Below are 20996 nucleotides of genomic sequence, written 5' to 3'. Positions count from 1 at the left end.
GACCCTGGTGGTAGGGGTTGAGGGGGTAGGCCTGCCTAAGTGCAGGAGTGCAAAAACACAGTCAAACACAGAAAGAAAGAATGAAAGAACAAAAAGAAGAAAGGAAGGAGGGAGGGGAGGAGGGAAGGAGACAACAGCTAAGAAATATTTCCAAAAATGTTCACAGCCCATCGCAATTTAAAAAAATGTAAACCTAACAATTTTGAGATTTTTATCAGTCAGGATGGCAAAACTTAACAAAATTAACAACCAGTGCTGGAGGAGCTGCAAGGGGAAAGGAACCCTCACTCACTGTTGGTAGAACTGTAAACGGGTTGGCCACTCTGGGAATCAGTAAACAGAATTCCCAAAGCCGAGAAGTAAGTGTACTGCATGGCCCTGCTACCCACTCCTTGGCTACCCCAAGGCTTCCATGTCCTATTGCAGACACTTGCTCAGCCATGGTCAGTGCCGCTCTGCTCATACGACCCAGGAAACGGAAAAACATAAATATCCTCCAAGTGATACACAAAGTGTGAGCCAAATGGTGGTACACATATGAGACAGAATGCAAATGAGATAAAATTATTAGTTCTACGGGAAAAATTGATAGAACCAGAAAAAATTAGAGTAAGTGAGGCAACCTAAACCTGAAGAGACAGCCAAGAGCCAGATGTTAGTACAGACCCTGGAACACCTCAGGGATCAGAAACGTAAAGCGTGTGTGTGTGTGCGGGCGTGTGTGTGTGTGTGTATGTGTGTGTGTGTGTATGTGCGCGTGTGTGTGCGTGCGTGTGTGCGTGCGTGTGTGCGTGCGTGTGTGCGTGCGTGTGTGCATGTGTGTGTGTGTGTGTGTGTGCGTGCACTACCTTTATGTCAATCTGACACAGTTAGAGTTATTTAAAAGAAGGAAACTTCAATTGAGAAAAAAAACTCCCTTATAAGAACTAGTTGTGGTGTCTTCTCAATTAGTGATTAGGGGAGGATGGCCCAGCCATGGTGGGCAGTGCTATCCCTGGGCAGGTGGTCCTGGGTTCTATAAGAAAGCAGGCTGAGCAAGCCATGTAAAGCACTCTTTCCATAGCACCTGCATCAGCTCCTGCCCCCAGGTTCCTGCCCTGTTTCAGTTCCTCTCCTGACTTCCTTCAGTGATGAACCATGATGTGGAAGTGTGAGCCAAGCAAACCATTTCCTTCCCGACTTGCTTTTGGTCAATGTTTCATTGCAGCAATAGAAACTTCAATTAATTTTCTTTTTAATGAAAACTTCCTGTCTATGCTGATAATGCCACCTCCAAGATCAAAGACCATTAACAAAACCCTCAAAACAAGCAATGAGAAGCCCTCTTCTAAACTGCTCATTGGGGTTGTCCAAAAGACCCTTAAAACATTATTGACTATTGCCACTACCCTTCAGAGGTGGAAGGTAGGTCTCCATTGCTAAAGACAGTATGCACTTCAGATTCAGTGTTCAGTCTCCTGTGGCTAGAACGGACTTAAATGCTTCCTCCAAAGGAGGAAAATGACCAAAAGTCCTACTGGCTATCGTGCCTATGAACCGCAAACACCAGGATAGCAGGATAACCCTAAGGGTATGGCAGTGGCACATATACCTTGGTGGTAATCAACAGAGCTCTAATTGGATTAAGCCCCATACACCAAGACAGAAAACATCTGTACTGGAAGTCTAACCAGCTGCCTAGGGCTAGTGATGTAGTGGATCTTCCAAAGGAACCTACAACCACCACGTTACTAAACTAGCATAATCAATAATAACTATAACTATTTGCCCTTATACCTAAAGATTAGTATAGTTCTCGTTCCTTCTCAAGAAACATCACTGCAACAGAGACCACTATAGAAAACAACAACCAAGCAAAATGCAGAGTTGTGGAATCCACTCTTAGTGACTACTTCTGTAAAACAACTTCTTGATAGACTATGGCCAACTAAGTTTACCAACAGAAATACAACAGAGAGTAAGGAAACAGGAACAAACTGAGAGGAGATGAAGTTATTTGCTAGAAAATAAATGGTACATTTATAGTTCCCGTTATAAAAATCACATTTCCATATACTTAAAAAATATTTATGGTGGTCCTCTCGCTGCAGGGAGACTTACTCCTGTTCTTCTGACTGCTGCTGCCTCTTCACTCATCAGGTTTTTGCTTAAACAGAACAACTGCCATAAAAGTATAAGGTACAAAGCAGCAGATATTTAGAGCTAAGAGTGACATTTCAGATCATTTAGATGAATCTCTTGATTTTACACTCACTCGATGTCAGCTCAAGCCCGGGATCCATCTGTGTGCTCTGAACACTGGAATCCAGGGCCTGTCTTATCAAGGACATGCTCTGGGATCATTTGCTCATGCTTTACTCCCAGCTTTGAATCTCTGGTCTGTGGGAATCTTATTCCAATTACTATCTATCTCATCCACGTTTCCCCTTTTCTGCAATTTAAAGACACAGACGATAAGACTTTAAATTGTGACTAACACTAGTATATCAGGTAACAAGCCATTAGCATACTTAGAAGAATCAGAGGAATGAACTGCATTTCCTTTTTGATTAATTGGTTCTATACGTATAAGACATAGTATACATTTTGTTTCTTGTCTTTTTCTTTAAATCTCAGGTATTTAGTATTTTAAAGACCATCACAATGAGCATAATTCTATATAAACATTATCTTTACTATGTTTAATAATATGCTGGGATAATAGTGAAATCAGTAAATGAGAACCATAGAACCAGCATTTGTTGCTAGCATATGTGTCACTGTGTGTCCTTGCCTCACACTAACAGAGCATCTTCCCCTCATATGCACATGGGATTTCTAGGGATGAACCCTAGAGAAAAAGCTTTCCTTCATTAGTACCGTGGCACTGACAGATCTATACACAAGGAAGTGTCCTCAGCCTGAAACGCACCAAGCCATTAAAGACAATGTACCAGAGTTTGCTCTTATTACGTTTATTTATTTGCCTGTTTATTTCCTAATGAGAGAGAGAACAATAAAGGGTGTGTATTTGGGCAGTGGGGAAGAGTTGGGGAAGAGAAACCATAACCAAATATATTGCACGAAAAAAAATATTTTCAATAATTTTATATAATCTACTAGGAGTTCCATAACTCACATAAACAAAGTACAGCATAGTACAGAAATCCAATTACAGAGTTGGGAGACTAGACACAAAAATACTCTTCTTTCCTAAACTCCACTTCAGTACTTGAAGCTCACACTGACACTGACATGGAGGGCCAGCTTGCATCTGACCCACTGCTGCCCATCTCACTGAGTCGGGGTGACCTGGTAAGGCCCACAGGCTTAAACAAAATACATTTGTCACAGCCCTCCACTTCTGTCCTCTACAGTATCTCAGTTTGTTTCTCCTAAAGCTAGATCCCATCTAAAACTTGTAGAGTTAAATAAAATCTATTAAGTTTTTAAAATATTTTATTAATTTACTGAGAATTTCTTACAACGTACTTTGGTCATATTTGGCTACAAGTCCTCCCAAATATACCCTGCCATCCTACCTTGGTTACTTCCTGTCCTCTGTTTATTTAGTAATCCATCAACTTCAATTTGTGTTTTTCATGGAGTGCCTATACATATTTAATGGTAGTAAATTTCTACAATTCTGTTTTAATATCTTACATCATGCTATTAACTCATGAAACATGTGGGATTTAAACCTACAGAAAAGGCGCATTTCCCATATTTTTTTAAAGCAACCCTCATTGCAATATAAAAATTTTAAGGGAAAAACAAAAGAATATTTTTGGTTTCATGGAGCTTTCTGTAAGCCCTATGAAATAGTATGCTTTAATAATACATTAAACATCACTTATAAAACATTAATTCCTTTTAAAAAGCTGAAGGGCTAACTGGCCACTGAACTGATTGAGTAGTTCTTTCCTCCCAGATTGAGAGATTCCATCCTGCAGGAAGTTCATTAAGAGAGAAAGTGAACTCAAAGCAATTTCCGGAAGTCTCTAAAACCGACCAGATTCACCAGGCCTCTCCATTCTCATGAGTATATAAAAAGAAAAGATTTCTGAGATTTATCCCTCTCTGCCACTCCCACTCCAAGCCCAGCAGGCTAGAAGAAACAGAGGCAGGGGCATTCTGAACTGCCTGGAGGAAACTGACCAGTGAGTTGCCTGAAAGGTGCTCCCAGGAACTGGGAGCTCCCCAGTGTGCTGGGCATTTACTCTTACAGTGTGCCCCAGGTCCCCAACTGTGAGCTGTCAGCCACGCTCATGGGGGCCTTGGTGATTCGATTCTTTGAGTTATTTCTGTCCTCTTTAAGTAACCCCTCAAACCTCACTGCTTCACCAACTTGATCTTTGTTGGTGGTATCTGTACTTTTGTCTCTTGTGGGATCCCTATCTGGGATGAGCAGACATGTGCTGTGTCTCTCCACAGGAAAAGTCTGCCCCACAACACAAGGCAAGGTGAAAACAATCAGAAATTAAGAGAAGGTGTCTCTGAAAATTTAAAATTATATTTTCAATGTCTTCGTGCAAAAGAGGTAAATTTGTAGAGCATGTTTAATATGAATTTAATGGCCATATGTTTTAATTAATTTGAAAATTGTTGTTGGCAGTGGTCTGAACAGAAACTGGCAAAGGTCTCCATCCACCAGGTAGTGTCTCGGGGCTATTTGACAGCTTCTGTTCCCTGCTGTGAAAGCTTTCACTGCATTATGTAATGTGTGCATGTGCTGAGGGGCCAGTGCTTTTTCTCACTGTCAGCCATCTGACACCACAGAAAGCACAGCTTTCAGACCCAGAATATCCCCACACCTGCTCCACAGTGGGTGAGGAGAGAAACAGCTAAACTGAAATGTAGAAGTCTGAACTATCCTGAATGGAATCTGCTCCTTCTTAACACGAAGTCCACCTTTCCTCTGCTAACTCCATTCTTGTTTCTTGATGCATGGAATTTCCACTCTGCTAACAATTTTTCTTTTTCCTCATTTTATATTTTTGGGACGTGTGCTAGTTAGTTTTATATCAACTTGATACAAGTCATTGGTAAGGAGGGAGGCTCAGTTGGGAAAATGCCCCTATAAAATCAGACTATAGGTGAGCCTGCAGAGCATTTTTAAATCAGTGATTGATGGGGTAGGACCCAGCCCGTTGAAGGTGTTGCCATCCCTGGGCCAGTGGTCCAGAGTTCTCTAAGAAAGCAGGCTGAGCAAGCCGTCTGGAACAAGCCAGTAAGCACCCCTTCAAGGTATCTGCACCAGCTTCCACCTCCAAGACCCTGCCCTGTTGAGTTCCTGTCTTAACTTCCTTCAGTGATGAATGGTGATTTGAAATCATAAGTCAAACAAGCTCTTTCCCAGCTTGCTTTGGTCGTGGAGTTTCATCACAGCAATACAAGTCTGTCCTAGTCAACTAGGACAGGGTGTCACCCAAAACAGTCCCTTGCTTCCCTAGTGTGTACATTTAGACATTTTTACTTTTTTCTGACAGTTTGAACTTAAATGTCTTAAAGATAACAAACATCAATCAACTTGTCAAAGTCATCAGAGAAAACCCTTGATGATTCATGACTCTATTCCTGCTGAGTTTTCTGCTCTTCTCCCCCAGAACACTGATGTCTGACTGCTTCCTGTCTCTGACAACACCGCTGACTCCTTTGTTTTGTTCTTGTTGCCAAACCATTAGTCTCCAGGTATTGTATTTATCCAGTGATCTCTCAAAAATATTTGTTTCCTAATACTTTTCATGAAGAAATATGAAGGGTTTTTTAACCTGTCAGATTCATGATTATTTACTTTAATTCTCTGAATATACACTAAAGTCATGCTCACACCTATTTCTCTTTAAATCAGTCTGGCCCTTTATCTATCATATGGCTCTGGAAATGTTTGATTTTTTTTCTAATAATTAAATCCTATTTCTACTTGCAACTTATCCTTTGAAATCTTACCTAGGCTTCATTTTTCTTTTTTTTTTTTAATTTTTTTTTTTTATTAACTTGAGTATTTCTTATATACATTTCGAGTGTTATTCCCTTTCCCGGTTTCCGGGCAAACATCCCCCTCCCCCCTCCCCTTCCTTATGGGTGTTCCCCTCCCAACCCTCCCCCCATTGCCGCCTTCCCCCCATAGACTAGTTCACTGGGGGTTCAGTCTTAGCAGGACCCAGGGCTTCCCCTTCCACTGGTGCTCTTACTAGGATATTCATTGCTACCTATGGGGTCAGAGTCCAGGGTCAGTCCATGTATAGTCTTTAGGTAGTGGCTTAGTCCCTGGAAGCTCTGGTTGCTTGGCATTGTTGTACTTTTGGGGTCTCGAGCCCCTTCAAGCTCTTCCAGTTCTTTCTCTGATTCCTTCAATAGGGGACCTATTCTCAGTTCAGTGGTTTGCTGCTGGCATTCGCTTCTATATTTGCTGTATTCTGGCTGTGTCTCTCAGGAGCGATCTACATCCGGCTCCTGTCGGTCTGCACTTCTTTGCTTCATCCATCTTGTCTAATTGGGTGGCTGTATATGTATGGGCCACATGTGGGGCAGGCTCTGAATGGGTGTTCCTTCAGTCTCTGTTTTAATCTTTGCCTCTCCCTTCCCTGCCAAGGGTATTCTTTTTCCTCATTTAAAGAAGGAGTGAAGCATTCACATTTTGATCATCCGTCTTGAGTTTCGTTTGTTCTAGGGATCTAGGGTAATTCAAGCATTTGGGCTAATAGCCACTTATCAATGAGTGCATACCATGTATGTCTTTCTGTGATTGGGTTAGCTCACTCAGGATGATATTTTCCAGTTCCAACCATTTGCCTACGAATTTCATAAACTCGTTGTTTTTGATAGCTGAGTAATATTCCATTGTGTAGATGTACCACATTTTCTGTATCCATTCCTCTGTTGAAGGGCATCTGGGTTCTTTCCAGTTTCTGGCTATTATAAATAAGGCTGCGATGAACATAGTGGAGCACGTGTCTCTTTTATATGTTGAGGCATCTTTTGGGTATATGCCCAAGAGAGGTATAGCTGGATCCTCAGGCAGTTCAATGTCCAATTTTCTGAGGAACCTCCAGACTGATTTCCAGAATGGTTTTACCAGTCTGCAATCCCACCAACAATGGAGGAGTGTTCCTCTTTCTCCACATCCTCGCCAGCATCTGCTGTCACCTGAGTTTTTGATCTTAGCCAATCGCACTGGTGTGAGGTGAAATCTCAGGGTTGTTTTGATTTGCATTTCCCTTATGACTAAAGATGTTGAACATTTCTTTAGGTGTTTCTCAGCCATTCGCCATTCCTCAGCTGTGAATTCTTTGTTTAGCTCTGAACCCCATTTTTTAATAGGGTTATTTGTTTCCCTGCGGTCTAACTTCTTGAGTTCTTTGTATATTTTGGATATAAGGCCTCTATCTGTTGTAGGATTGGTAAAGATCTTTTCCCAATCTGTTGGTTGCCGTTTTGTCCTAACCACAGTGTCCTTTGCCTTACAGAAGCTTTGCAGTTTTATAAGATCCCATTTGTCGATTCTTGATCTTAGAGCATAAGCCATTGGTGTTTTGTTCAGGAAATTTTTTCCAGTGACCTAGGCTTCATTTTTCTTGATAAAACTTTGTTATGATTCACCTGTAAATCTACGTTATCTTTCTTAGGTCTACTAAGAACTAAATGCTAATTATTATCATCATAATTTATCACCTCTAAACAGTGCATAAGACAATGAACATTTTCCTTCTTTCCTCACAATGTTCAACACAATGTCTAATAATTTAATATAAATATTTAATAATTATGGAATGATCATCTTGTCATATCATTGTGAATGGATGACAATGGAGTATAATTACTAAGGGCAGACTGTTTCTTTAGTGTCAGGCATATGGATATTCCTGATAATTATCTCTGTGTAATCATATAAACAATATGCTAATAGACCAGAGACTCGTTTAACTGTCTTCAAAATAAAAGAAAACATGTATTCAAGTATGTTAACGCAGTTGTATATGTAGAAGCAGTTTTAGTTCATTTATCATCATTACATTGCACTGATACACTGGATTTTTATAGTTATTTACATCCGTAACTTAATAACAAGGTTGCTCTATCTTCTGAAACTGACATGGTAAATTTTTCCATCTCTCCATCATAAAGTACCTTGTATTGCATTATATTCACCACTCAATTTCTCAAACGTTGAGTGATTATTATCAGGACCAAGTTGCAAGGGTTTGTAGTAATTATTGATTTTATCTTGTCTTTTTTTTTTTCTGTAGTACTGAGCACTAAACCAGGGACTCACATATGCCAAGCGAGTATCCTACTACTGAGCTATATCTGCAGCCCGTCATTCTGATGTTGATGATGGGTTGATAATGCTAGCTCGGTATCAGCTTGATAGTAATGGAAGACAACTCTTAAGGCTGTGTAAGGGGATGTAATACTCATCATTCCTCATGAGAAAATTCCTGAGAAAAACAACTGAGAGGGGAAGAATTTACACTGGCTTCCCATTTCAGAAGTTTCAACCATTCCATGGCTGTCCTGCTATGCTACTATGAGCCAGTGATGACAGAGGCCCACAATGGAGAGGGCTGAGTGAAGTGTGCAGTGAAGCAGACACAGCCAAAAAAGCAGAGAATGAGGAAGAAGGCCTGAGAAAGATACAGTACCCAAGAGCAGACACATGACAGCTTACAGTCTCCCTCAACAAGCCCTACATCTGCAGAAGTTTCTCCTTCCTCCTGCCAATGCTATGAAAGGATGTCCCATGGGTGGATGACTTCACAGGTCTCATGCCCGCCTGCTAGGAGTCAGACCAACAGGAACGCGCTGACTGGATGTTTCATAGCTAAACCATAACAGGAGGATTCAATGTGGGCTGTATTTTATGTCTGCTTCCACTTGCATTCCTTGCACATGTCAAGACAATTCAAAGTTAATTTTAAATGTATCTATTCAGTTGTGCATAAGTAGATCTTATGAAAGCATACTACCTTTACTTATACTCAAATTTCCTTCTGTCTTAAAAGAAATATAAGTGGAATTTTAAAATAGTCAATAAGATTGTCATGCTTTTAATTTTATGAAATTAGGTATCAATTTTGTTAAATCTGAGTTATATTACACATTGTTACTAAATTTATACACAAATGATAAGGTCTAGATGTTAGGACTTGTATAATATGTGGCAAGTATTAGTTGGCTGTTTTTAAAAGAAAAGCACTTATAGGCAGGTTAGAAATTATTCTAACTTTTTCTTTTTCTTTTTTTTTAAAGATTTATTCATTTATTATATATAAGTACACTGTAGCTATCTTCAGATACATCAGAAGAGGGCATCAGATCTCATTACAGATGGTTGTGAGCCACCATGTGGTTGCTGGGAATTGAACTCAGGACCTCTGGAAGAATAGTCAGGTGCTCTTAACCACTGAGCCATCTCTCCAGCCCCTAACTTTTTCTATTACAAACAATGTACTGTTCTTTTATACAGGGTCTCACAATATAACCTGGACTAGCCTTGAGCTCTGTAAAAATCTACTGCTTCAGCCCCAACATACTGGGATCATAGGGTGAACCACCACCCATGGCCTAGAAAGCACAGTCCCTAATGCTATACCCTACTTACACTGCAAAGGACAGTGTGTATCAGGGGAATGTGGTTAAGATAAAACATACTACTTAGAAATATTATTTAAGCCAACTTAAAAACGCTTAGATTTTAGTTTCTATATATTAAGAAGAAACAAAAATGATAGGGAAATACTAACAGGACACAGTATTTTGCTATTTTAAAATGACTCATGCTAAACAGAAAAGTCTTTTTGATTCCATGCTAAGAACAGAGTGAGGAAGAGTGTGTAACAATGAGAAGACCCAGAGTAGGTCGAGTCTTGCCCATTTCTTCACTGCTTTCTGTCAGTCACTTTGTTATAATTTTCATTTACCATGTAAACCATTTTAAAATATACTCATAACTGGTGTCTTAGGGATCTGTTCCTCGCTGTTCCGCCTTTCTCCTTTGCCCATTTCCTCTTTTTTCTCACATGGTCTCCTTTACCCTCTCTTCTTTCTTTCCCCATCACGGCTTTCTGTTTCCTGGATTCCTTTTGCCTATGGTTCCTGCCTTCGTTTTCACTATATAATATGCATGAAAAGGATCTACAACAATGACAATTTAAAATACAACTTAATCATAAACAACTTTTCTGAGTCTCCTGCATAAGTCAGTATTGTTTTGTCACACTGACCTACATTGTCCAAGTACTAAGTATGTCTGGGATTCCAGTGTGGCAACAGGGGGCCATGAGAAGGGATATTTCACACAACAGCTGTCAGTGTAGGTGTCCCCTGACTCTTACTTGAAAATTACAAACAGAGTAGCCCATATAGTCTGGACACATATAATTCCTATATTGTGAGGAAATTATGAATATAAGTGATAAATTAGAGAATTAAAAATGCTGTTTTTATACAGTTATAAAACATAGTTATATAGTTACAAAGAAATATAGTTATTTCCTTGTTTGCTTTTGGTTCAACCTAAGTGGTTTAATCATATGTGAATCATATTTACAATATGTCTGATCTAGGACAATCAATTCATTGTAAAATGAGATATAATAATATTTACCTGTTGAGGATTTTAATAAAAATATAGTGAGCCCTATAGTGTGTCTAGCCCCGTCTGATAACACTGGAACCACTTAACAGTATTAGCTGGCAGATCTGCTACTACAACTGTAACAAGTCCTTTTATTATATATTAAACATCCTCTAAGCCAAAATCTGACATTTAAAATGTCCCCAAATGTAAAACTTTCTTAATGCCAAAATGACACCCATAATGCAAAATTCTACATGTGATTTAATGTAATAAGTTGTAGTTAAAATATGGACAGATTAAAAATACTGATGAAAATTACTTCCAGATGGACACGGAAACTGGCTCAGTGGATAAGACTTGCAGCCTGTGTGCAAAGATCTGTACCTTATTACACACACAGAGAGGGGGGGGGAGGGAGGGAGGGAAGGAGGGGGAAAGAGAGAGATTGATTGATTTATGGGCACTCACCATAGCTGAGAGGCAAAAGGATGATCATAAGTCTGTCTCAAAGCAGTCAGGTGGAGAGTGACATCAAAAGACACTCAGTGTCCTACTCTGGCCTCTGCACATGCTCACATGCATGAGTACACACATACACACACACACACACACACACACACACACACACATGCATGTGCACCCTACATATGCAACACACGTGCACACACATATACACACTCATATATTCATAACACACAAAACAAAATAATAAAAAATGCCTCCAGGATACTTAGTCAATTTGCATGTTTGCGCATGCGTGTGTGTGTGTGTGTATGTGTGTGTGTGTGTGTGTGTGTGTGTGTGTGTGTGTGTATGGTATCATGATTAGACTTGCATGCTGTTCCCCAAACATTTCATTATGTGTGTAAAAATAAATATTCTCACCTCCAAACAATATCAAATCTGAAACACTCTTTAGCTTATCCCAAACAACAGCCTGGTTCTCATAGTGGAGGCTCTCTGTCCTGTGAGCTCAGACTTAGCACTGTGAGTGGCTCTGTTTTAAATATCTGTATGTATGTGAATAAAAATGCAATCTAAATCTTAAAAGCAAAGTTTAAACAACATGATCTCCATTCTAGTTATAAGTTCTAACTATAGTTCTAACTTGAAATGCTTTTAAAGATAAATCCGTGGTTTTGAGGGATATGGGAAGCGCAGCAGGAGACAACAGTGACTAGCTCAGTCTCAGGGCCCACCAGCTCATTCCGGATTTTTCAAAAAAGGCTTCGAAAGAGCTGAATCTCAAAGTAAACCGGCATCCCTTGGGGCATAAGCTCAGTTTACCTAAGCATTAGGCTAAAGCTCGGGCTCTATTGCCTAGGAAAAGCCAACCTCAGAAAACAACAGTAATTCCCCTTTGTTTGGAGTTGACATCTATGTGCTGCTGGTTTTTCTCACCTTGAGAAATTTCAAAGAAATACTAAAATTAAAATAAAACAGAAACATTTCTTGATTTTTATGGTATCCATACTTATTTTTTATGATAAAGGGGATATATATCTATTTTAATGATTTAAAAAGTTTAATGGCCAATAAATACTCTTATAATGCTCATAAAAATAATCTTCTGAAAGTTCCTTTCTTGAACCAATGCAACTATCATCAGGTTTTCTACTAAGCTTTTACTAACATAAAATTTATTTTTAAGATTCACTTTCACTTTTAGAAGACATATTAATCACACAAATTAGAATATAGATTCTCTAATAATGTGAAAATTTGATAATAAACATTCGTCAAATCAAAATTATCCCTGCCCCAGTTTAACAATATTAATTAAAATGAGTAACTAGTTAACAGGAAGAACTGCGGACACTAACTTACCACAAACACAGGCGCTGCATGTGTGTACTTTCCCCTAACAGTTCAAAGCAGCCACTGGGCCACCTGAAGAGTCAGTGTGAGCGATGGGCTGCCTGCAGAGTGAAATGCAGGCACCCGGCACTGTTGGCACTGCTGGGCGTGGCGGCCCATGCTTGCACCCAAAGTACTGGCAGGAAGAGGCAGGGGAACTAAGTCCAAAACCATATTTGGGATTTGTAAACCAGAGCAGGCAACATGACACTCTTTCTTAAAACAAACCCAAGAAGGATTCATTTCCATACATTTCTCATTAGAAACATGGCTACTTAGTGTCGGCTACAAGGTTACATAACTATGATGGACACATAAGATTATTGCAGATGTATACAGAAACAATGTCTAAGAGAGTTTCTTAACCATCTAGCAAATGTGATACTTTTGTTCCTATTTCCCTTCCAAATGTTCCTGTCATTTCAATAAATAATCCTTATACTTATTTTCTAGTCTCTTTATTTCATATTGTTTATATAATTAGGATTAATATGCCAGATATTAAACAGAGCAGTCTCTAGTCTTGACATTTTTACTACAATAACTGTATTTCAGTAGTTCCTATATTCAAAAGCCCAGTTTGATGCGTGTGAATTGCAGTAATTATACTACTGATATGTCTAACTTCTTCTGCCATCCAAATGTTCTGCACGCAGCATAGGTCTGAAGAGCTTGCCATAAATCAGGCAATTATAAATCCATCAATAAGTAGTAGGTCTTTTTTTCCCAGGAAGCAGCACAATAGTTGAATCTTTGAAAATTTTTAAATTTTTTCTAGAGGTTTACTGAGGACTTGTTTACTGTCAAGTGGTAATAGCTTATTTAATATTGCCTGAACTATAAACTGTAATCAGTAGAATCAGAGAACTTGCTCCATTTAGACAAATAATATTTCCTTTATGATATTCTAGAAATTTCTAGGAAAATGGCAGCGGATAAAATGAAGTGATTTCTCTCTCTTGTTAATACCAAGAAAGAATATTTTGCTCTAAGGTTCCTATCTGAACCCGAGCCTTAGCAAATGTGAAAGGAAGAGAAAGCACTATGCTCCAGACACTAACCTTAAAAAGGCTGACATGTAAGTATGGAATGTGGATGACAACTGGGAACACTGGAACAATTTGTATACTCAGAAGGCAGTAAGGATGCCATACTGTGCCTAGAATATACAGAACACAAAATATCAAAGGATGGCAGGTAAGCCCCTACATTTTTAACTAATACAGTTAAAATTTAATGTAAAAATATATTTTTACTAGAAGAAAATTCTGAACATAAAGAAAACAGGAAAGTCTATGAACAGAAGGGATTGAAATCAGATAAAAAAGATAAGTAGAAAAAAGAATAAAAACAAAACCAAGCCTTTACCGAGGACTTTAAAGCAACAACAACAACAACAACAATAGTAAAAATCTTTGAATGAGTTGAAAACAGGAAGCCATTGTAGCCCGTCCACCTAAATCTTGATAAAAATAAATGCACTCATGGGTACAAAAAGTAGAAAAAAACCAAAGCTGTCATCACTTGTTCTTCAAAGATACAGTCTACATTTGTAGACTGCAGCAACCTGAAGAATGAAGGTCTTAACTCTCTGTCTAAAAAAGTTGGAGGAGGTCAGTAGATGGGTGGTGAAGCTAGAAGAAAAGAAGAAATGACACCAAGTGGCTGGCAGTTCAATAGTAGCACAGACTCAACATGCATGACGTCCTGGGTTCAGTCTCGAGCAACAACAATTAGCAGCTTCCTTTCCCCGCCACCGTGTTATTTTTTTTTTCTTTTTTTCGGAGCTGGGGACCGAACCCAGGGCCTTGTGCTTGCTAGGCAAGCGCTCTACCACTGAGCTAAATCCCCAACCCCATCGTGTTATTTTTAACATGTGTATCATAAAATATGTTGGATCTGCATGTCTGTGATAAAAGAAGAGATGTTAGAAAGAATTATCAGGGCCTCACCAAAGAACGATTTTTAAAATGATTTATCAGAAATAAGGAAAGTAGGGCTGTGGACCTAGGTCACGTGCACAGCCTGACACGTACAATGGGTGACAAAAGGCACAGTGTGACTAGACTGCTCGGACGTAGGAAACTGAAGCCTACCACAACCACCAAAGGAGTATTTCATCAGAGAATCTGCCTAAAGGAAAGGCAGACACCTGCAGGGGGACACAGGACATACAACGCAGCCGTGATTGTGGGAAGGAGCTTCGAGAACACTCAAGCTGTTGAGATGTACTCAGGCTTAAAACCCGTAGCTCCTGAAGACTGAGTACGAACCAGCTGGAGACCTCAGAACTCCTTTGAGCCACAAACACCATGGAGATGTTCACCAACTCAGAGGCTAGTCTCTACCACTTCACAAAGTACTCACAAGAAAAAAATGGATAGAGCAAGAGAATGGGAAGAGACTTCCTTGGATATCAGCTCTCTCCAGGCACCATCTTCTCTAAGATGTACAAGGCTTAAGCTGCTGAAGGAACAGCAGAACACTGGACGCTCTCAGAGCACAGGTCGAGATCCACACAGCAGGAAAGGTTAAAATAAACAAAATCTGTCCCACCTGAGAAACTTAGGGAAACACCATGATCCAAGACCTCACCTACCACTGAGCAGGAAGTACTTACCTGAGACAGGGAAACAGGCTGTGCCCAAGACTGAGACTGAACCAGAACAGAGGCAGTGAACTCCATCCCACCCCCACTGCCAAGCCAGCAAGAATCAAACAAACAGAAATGTTAGAGCCAAAAATCACAACTCAGTCCAGAGGATTAATCTGCCATCATGTGCATTAAACGTGGCACAAGTCTATTTTCCAAGCATAATTTTACAAATGTTTTGCTTTCAACCAAACATACAAAAGAGCAGGAAAGAACACACATGTCTAAGAAATGAAGCCAAAGCCTGACAACACAACTGGAACTAACGGGCCTGAAATGTAAGATATCCTTAACAAATGTACAGCCAGGGAACACAAATAAGCAAAGAAAAGAGGTTCTCGTAGAAAGCCTTGAACACAGACATGGCAAACAAGTAGAGAAGGAAACGATAAAGAATTAAAGTGGAAAGCAGCGGAGGTGAGGACTGTGATTGACCAAGTCATCAGCAAACAGCATTATGGAGAATCAATGATGTAAAAGCTCAAACAATAGTGGAGAAGACCAACACTCAGAGGAGCGGTGTGGGTGAGTGTTCCCAGGCCTTTGCTTCACTGCTGGACTGACTGAATAGAGAGTGCAGTCATTGTCGTCCACGGTGCACACTCTGAGGACCAGGCTCCAAAGGTGACTCCACGCCCACAGTTATACAGGCAGCCCTAAATAAATTCACTGGGCCTCAGAAGAAATCATCAGAGTGAAAGGAGAAAGAGCAGGTAGAGTGCAGCACGAGAGCAGGAGAATAGGGTATATATGTGGAAAACTGGCAAAGGCATTTCTAATTGATAGGAAGGGTAAAATAAACAAAACCATGAAAGTAACATATTCCCACAGTGAAATGAAAGTAACATATTCCCACAGTAAAATGAAAGTAACATTCCCACAGTGAAATGAAAGTAACATTCCCACAGTGAAATGAAAGTAACATATTCCGGGGCTGGCGAGATGGCTCAGCAGTTAAGAGCACTGGCTGCTCTTCCAGAGGTCCTGAGTTCAATTCCCAGCAACCACATGGTGGCTCACAACCATCTGTAATGGGATCCGATGCCCTCTCTGGTGTGTCTGAAGACAGCTACAGTATGTTTACACAAAACAAATAAAACTTAGAAAAAGAAAAAGGAAAGAAAGTAACATATTCCCACAGTGAAATGAAAGTAACATTCCCACAGTGAAATGAAAGTAACATTCCCACAGTGAAATGCAAGGACAAGTGAGCAGAAAAGGTTATCTAAGAGTATCACACTTACAGACACACCTCCAAAACCAAGAAAAAAATGACAGAAAAAGACAAATTACAAGACTTACTCATGGCTCTCTGTGGGAAATATGTGCTGTATAAGCCATAGGCCCTTAGTGCAGATCCCCAGACCCACAGCAAAGCTAGGGGTACAATAAGAACTGTGACAACCACTCTGGAAATCAGTCTGGAGGTTCCTCAGAGAATTGGACATGGTACTACCTGAGGATCCAGCTATACCTCTCTTGGGCATATACTCACAAGATGCTCCAACATACAACAAAGAAACATGCTCCACTCTGTTCATAGCAGCCTTATTTATAATAGCCAGAGGCTGGAAAGAACCCAGATGCCCTTCAACAGAGGAATGGATACAGAAAAAATGCACATGCTTCAGTCCTTCTTAGAAGGGGAAACCAAAATACTCACAGGAGGACTACAGAGACAGAGTGTGGAGCAGAGACCAAGGAAAGGCCATCCAGAGACTGCCACACATGGGGATCCATCCCATATACAATTACCAAACCAAGACACTATTGTGAATGCTAAGAAGTGCATGCTGACAGGAGCCTGATATAGCTGTCTCCTGAGAGGCTCTACCAGAGCCTCACGAATACAGAGGCAGCTGCTCGCAGCCAACCCTTGAACTGAGAACGGGGTCCACAACAGAGGAGTTAGTGAAAGGACTGAGGTAGCTGAAGGGGTTTGCAACCCCATAGGAAGAATGTTATCAACCAACCAGACTCCACCCCCAGAGCTCCCATGGACTAAACCACCAACCAAAGAGTAAACATGGAGGGACCCATGGCTGCATATATGGCAGAGGATCGGCCTTGTCAAGCATCAATGGGAGGAGAGGCCCTTAGTCCTGTGAAGGTTTGATGCCCCAGTGTAGGGGAATGCCAGGAGGAGGGAGTCAGGAGGGAGAGGGTGGTTGGGTAGGGGAGCACCCTCATAGAAGTAGGGGGAGACGGATAGGATGGGGAGGTTCCAGAAGGGAAACCAGGAAAGAGTATAACTTTTGAAATGTAAATAAAGAAAATATCCAATAAAAGAAAAGAAAAAAATTAAAAAAGAAAGATGAAAACAAAACAAACACGTGTGAAATCTCAGTGCTGGGGAGGCAGAGCTAAGATCCCCGGGGTCTGGGGCAGTTGATCTGCACTGTACTGTAGGGAGCGGCGCAACAAAACGAAGATGGCGCCAACAGCCAGCCCCAACTAAATGTAAACAACTTACCGCGCATGCGCAGGCTTGTCCCCTCGGCAGGGCAGCTGTATGATCCGGCGCCCTCCTGTGGTGAACAATAGTACTGCGCATGCACGGGTTTTGCACCTGGTGTCAGTTGGCTGGTAATATGCTAATGAGGGGGCGGTACCATGCTGGTGAGGTGATTCGTTCTCCACCAATCCCTGGAGGACAAGTAGTGGGGTGATAGTGGGATGACAGTGGGGTGACCCGTGCCCCACCAATCCCTGAGAGATTATTAGCATACTGTTGTGTGTATAAGGCGAGCAACTTTGCCGCTCGTGGTCCCCGTGTCAACAATGAAGGTATCCTGCAGTAAAGGCTGTTGAGAAGAATCCAACTGTGTTACGTCTTCCTTGCCGGCCAAGGTGGGCGCGACACTGTACAAACTGCAAGCTTCAGGTTCTCTGAGAGACCTTGTCTGAAAAGTAAGGTTCAGTGCAACAGAGGGATGTGCCGAATCCCACCCTCTGGCCCTCCATGTGTACACATGGGCTGTACATGGACATGATACCCATCCACTTTTCCAGGATCTCCTAAGACAGAAGAGCTAAGAGTTTTTTCAAAATCAATAAAGTATACCTACTTTTACCTATATTAGAGGTGTTTAATATAGTTTAATAGTTAGACATAAAAATTTGTTTAGAGTTCTGCCTTTTCAGAGATTTGGAATTGTCAAGTCTTACTTTTTGCTTCTGGGAAGAATGGTAGGTTTTTGCTGATTCAGTTCGCTTAGAAACCAAGTTGCAGACCGTTGATGGCAGTGGGGTAAAGTCTGAGGCCTCCTCCTCAAGAGAGGACTCTCCAAAGACATGTGCCATGAGCCTCCTACCCTATCTAAGGCCAGAATAAGCTCCCTGAAAGCCAGCTGAAGCCTCCTACCCCACTACAAGTCAGGCCAGAATCCTAAACCCCAGAGGACCCACAGCCAAACTGAGGCCACACACATCTACAGAACTCCAGCTCTGAACGTGGGCAGAAACCCCTGTGCAACCAGAGGCACCCATCCAGATCATCAGAAGTACAGGTCATCAGAAATCCAGTAGCCAACTTCCGTGGACAGCATCTACTCAACCATGGTCCACCTGAGCAGGAAGAACAGAGGAAGCGCTAACTGCTTCTAAGTCCATGTGCCTAGGCTCCAGTGTAAGACACACACACAAAGCACAGGCAGAGTCAAGCCATCCCCATCCCAACAACAAACACAGCTGAAGGACAAGAAAACAACCTTAAACAAACTGCATGACAATGCGAGGAAATGAGTGAACCCCTTAAGGGAACTGAGGGAAAATTTTTAAAAATTGAAATAAATAATAAACAAAGAAACAAATAAATATGACAAGAAAGCCAAGAAAAAGCAAGCAAACATGTGCAGGAAGCAAATAAAACTGTTCGAAACTTAGAAACACAAACCAAGAAAATTTCTGGAAATGGAAAAATCTAGGTAAGTAAATAGGAACTTTAGGCATAAGATGGAAGAGAGAATCTCAAACATTGAACATGCGGAAGAAATAGATACATCAGTCAAAGAATAAATCTAAAAAACAAATTCCTGACACAAAACATCCAGTAAATCTGGGACTCTATGAACAGGCCGTATCTAAGAACAATAGGAAGAGAAGAAGACTTCCAGCTCACAGGCACAGAAAATGGTTTTCAAAAACTCATAGACATTTTTCTCAACAAAAGGAAGGACACGCCTATAAAGGCACAGGAAGAGAACAGAAAACCAAATAGATAGGACCAGAAAAGGAAGTCCCCTCACCATGTATTAGTCAAAACAATGCATGTACAGAACAAGGAAAGAATACTAAAAGTTTCAAACGGAAAAAAGACCAAGTAACGTACAAAGGCAGATCTGTCAGAATTACACCCCACTTTGCATGGAGACTGTAAAAGTCAGAAGGACTTGGACAGATATGCTGTAGAATTTCCACAGATGGCAGTCAAGACCACCATACTTGGCAAAATTTTCAATTACTGTAGATGGAGAAAGTAGATATTTCATGATGAATTCAGACTTAAGTATATTTATCCACAAAACTAGCCCTTCAGAGGTACCAGAAGAAAAACTCCAACCCAAAGAGGTAACTAACACCTACAGAAACACACACACACACACACACACACACACACACACACACACACACACACATACACACTCATGACCAAATACTACAGGAAAATAACAGGAATAAATAATCATCGGCCCTTCATATCTCTCAATATCAATAGGCTCGATTCCCTGATAAAAGATACGGACTCACAGAATGGATGTGAAAACAGGATCCCACCTCTGTTGCATCCACGAAACTCGCCTCGGCATCATAGATAGACATTAGCTGAGAATAAAGTGTGGAAAAACACAAGAAGCAAGCTGGTGTAGCTATTCTAATACATAACAAAATAGACTTTCAAATAAAATTAAACAAAGAGATGGGGAAAGACACTTCATACTCATCAAAGGAAAAACTCCACCAAGATAATGTTATAGTTTTCAACATCTATGCCCCAAATGCAAGGGCATGCGCATCTGTAAAAGAAATATTACTAAAGCTTAAATCACACATCAAACCCTTATATCAATAGTAGGAGACTTCAATACCCTACTCTCACCAATGGACAGGTCAATCAGACAAAAAAAAACTGAAAAATAATGACACTAACAAACATTATTAATCATAACAGATATTTACAGAATATTTTACCCAAACACCTCATGAAACAGTCTCCAAAGTTGACCACATAGTTGGTCACAAAGCATGTCTCTCAAGAGATAATACAAACATACATACATACATACATACATACATACATACATACATACATACCCACTGCATCCTGGTAGACCACCACAAATTAAAGCTAACAGCAACAACAGAAAGCCTACAGACTCAAGGTAATTGAACTGCTTTATACAGAATGACTACTAGATCAAGGCAGAAATAAATAAAGACTTCCTAGAATTCAATGAAAATAAACTCACAATATACCTAAACTTATGGGACACAATAAAAGTGATACTAAAAGCTCACAGCGCTAAGTGCCTTCACAAAGAATTAGAGAGATCTCATACCAGCTTAACAGCATACCTGAAAGCTCTAGAACAAAAAGAGCTAAGTATAACCAAGAGGAGTAGATGGCAAGAAATAATAAAAAATAATACAAAGAATTAATGAAACCAAGAGTTGGTTCATTGAGAAAAAGAGCAACCTGTAGCCAAAGTAAAAGGCAGAGCGAAAATATCCAAACTAACAAAACCAGAAATAAAAACAGTGATTAACACAGATGCCAAGAAAATCCAAAGAATCACTAGGCCATCCTTCAAAACTCTGTACTCAACAAAACTGAAAAATCTAAAAGAAATGGGCAATTTTCTCTAGAGATACCCCTTGACAAACTTAAACTAAGATCAGACATACAAGTTAAATAGACCTGTAACC

General features: G+C 40.4%; 1 protein-coding gene across 53 annotated transcripts in view; it reads right to left on the bottom strand.

Moving 5' to 3' along the window:
- The window catches only part of Ssbp2 (single-stranded DNA binding protein 2), a 282626-nt gene that overhangs the window by 133871 nt on the left and 127759 nt on the right, over positions 1–20996 (bottom strand). For 7 of the 53 annotated variants that reach the window (XM_087625643.1, XM_087625637.1, XM_087625577.1 and 4 more), the window contains one exon: positions 13480–13577. Coding sequence is in view for 1 of the 8 variants with exons in the window: in XM_087625569.1 (XP_087481695.1) it covers positions 13480–13577; positions 17545–17551 (105 nt within the window). In the remaining 7 variants the exon portion in view is untranslated. 53 annotated transcript variants of the gene reach the window in all.

Source organism: Rattus norvegicus, chromosome 2, assembly GCF_021556685.1.
Source record: "Rattus norvegicus strain SHRSP/BbbUtx chromosome 2, alternate assembly SHRSP_T2T, whole genome shotgun sequence".
Taxonomy (NCBI): Eukaryota; Metazoa; Chordata; class Mammalia; order Rodentia; family Muridae; genus Rattus; species Rattus norvegicus.
This window is presented reverse-complemented; position numbering and strand designations above follow the sequence as displayed.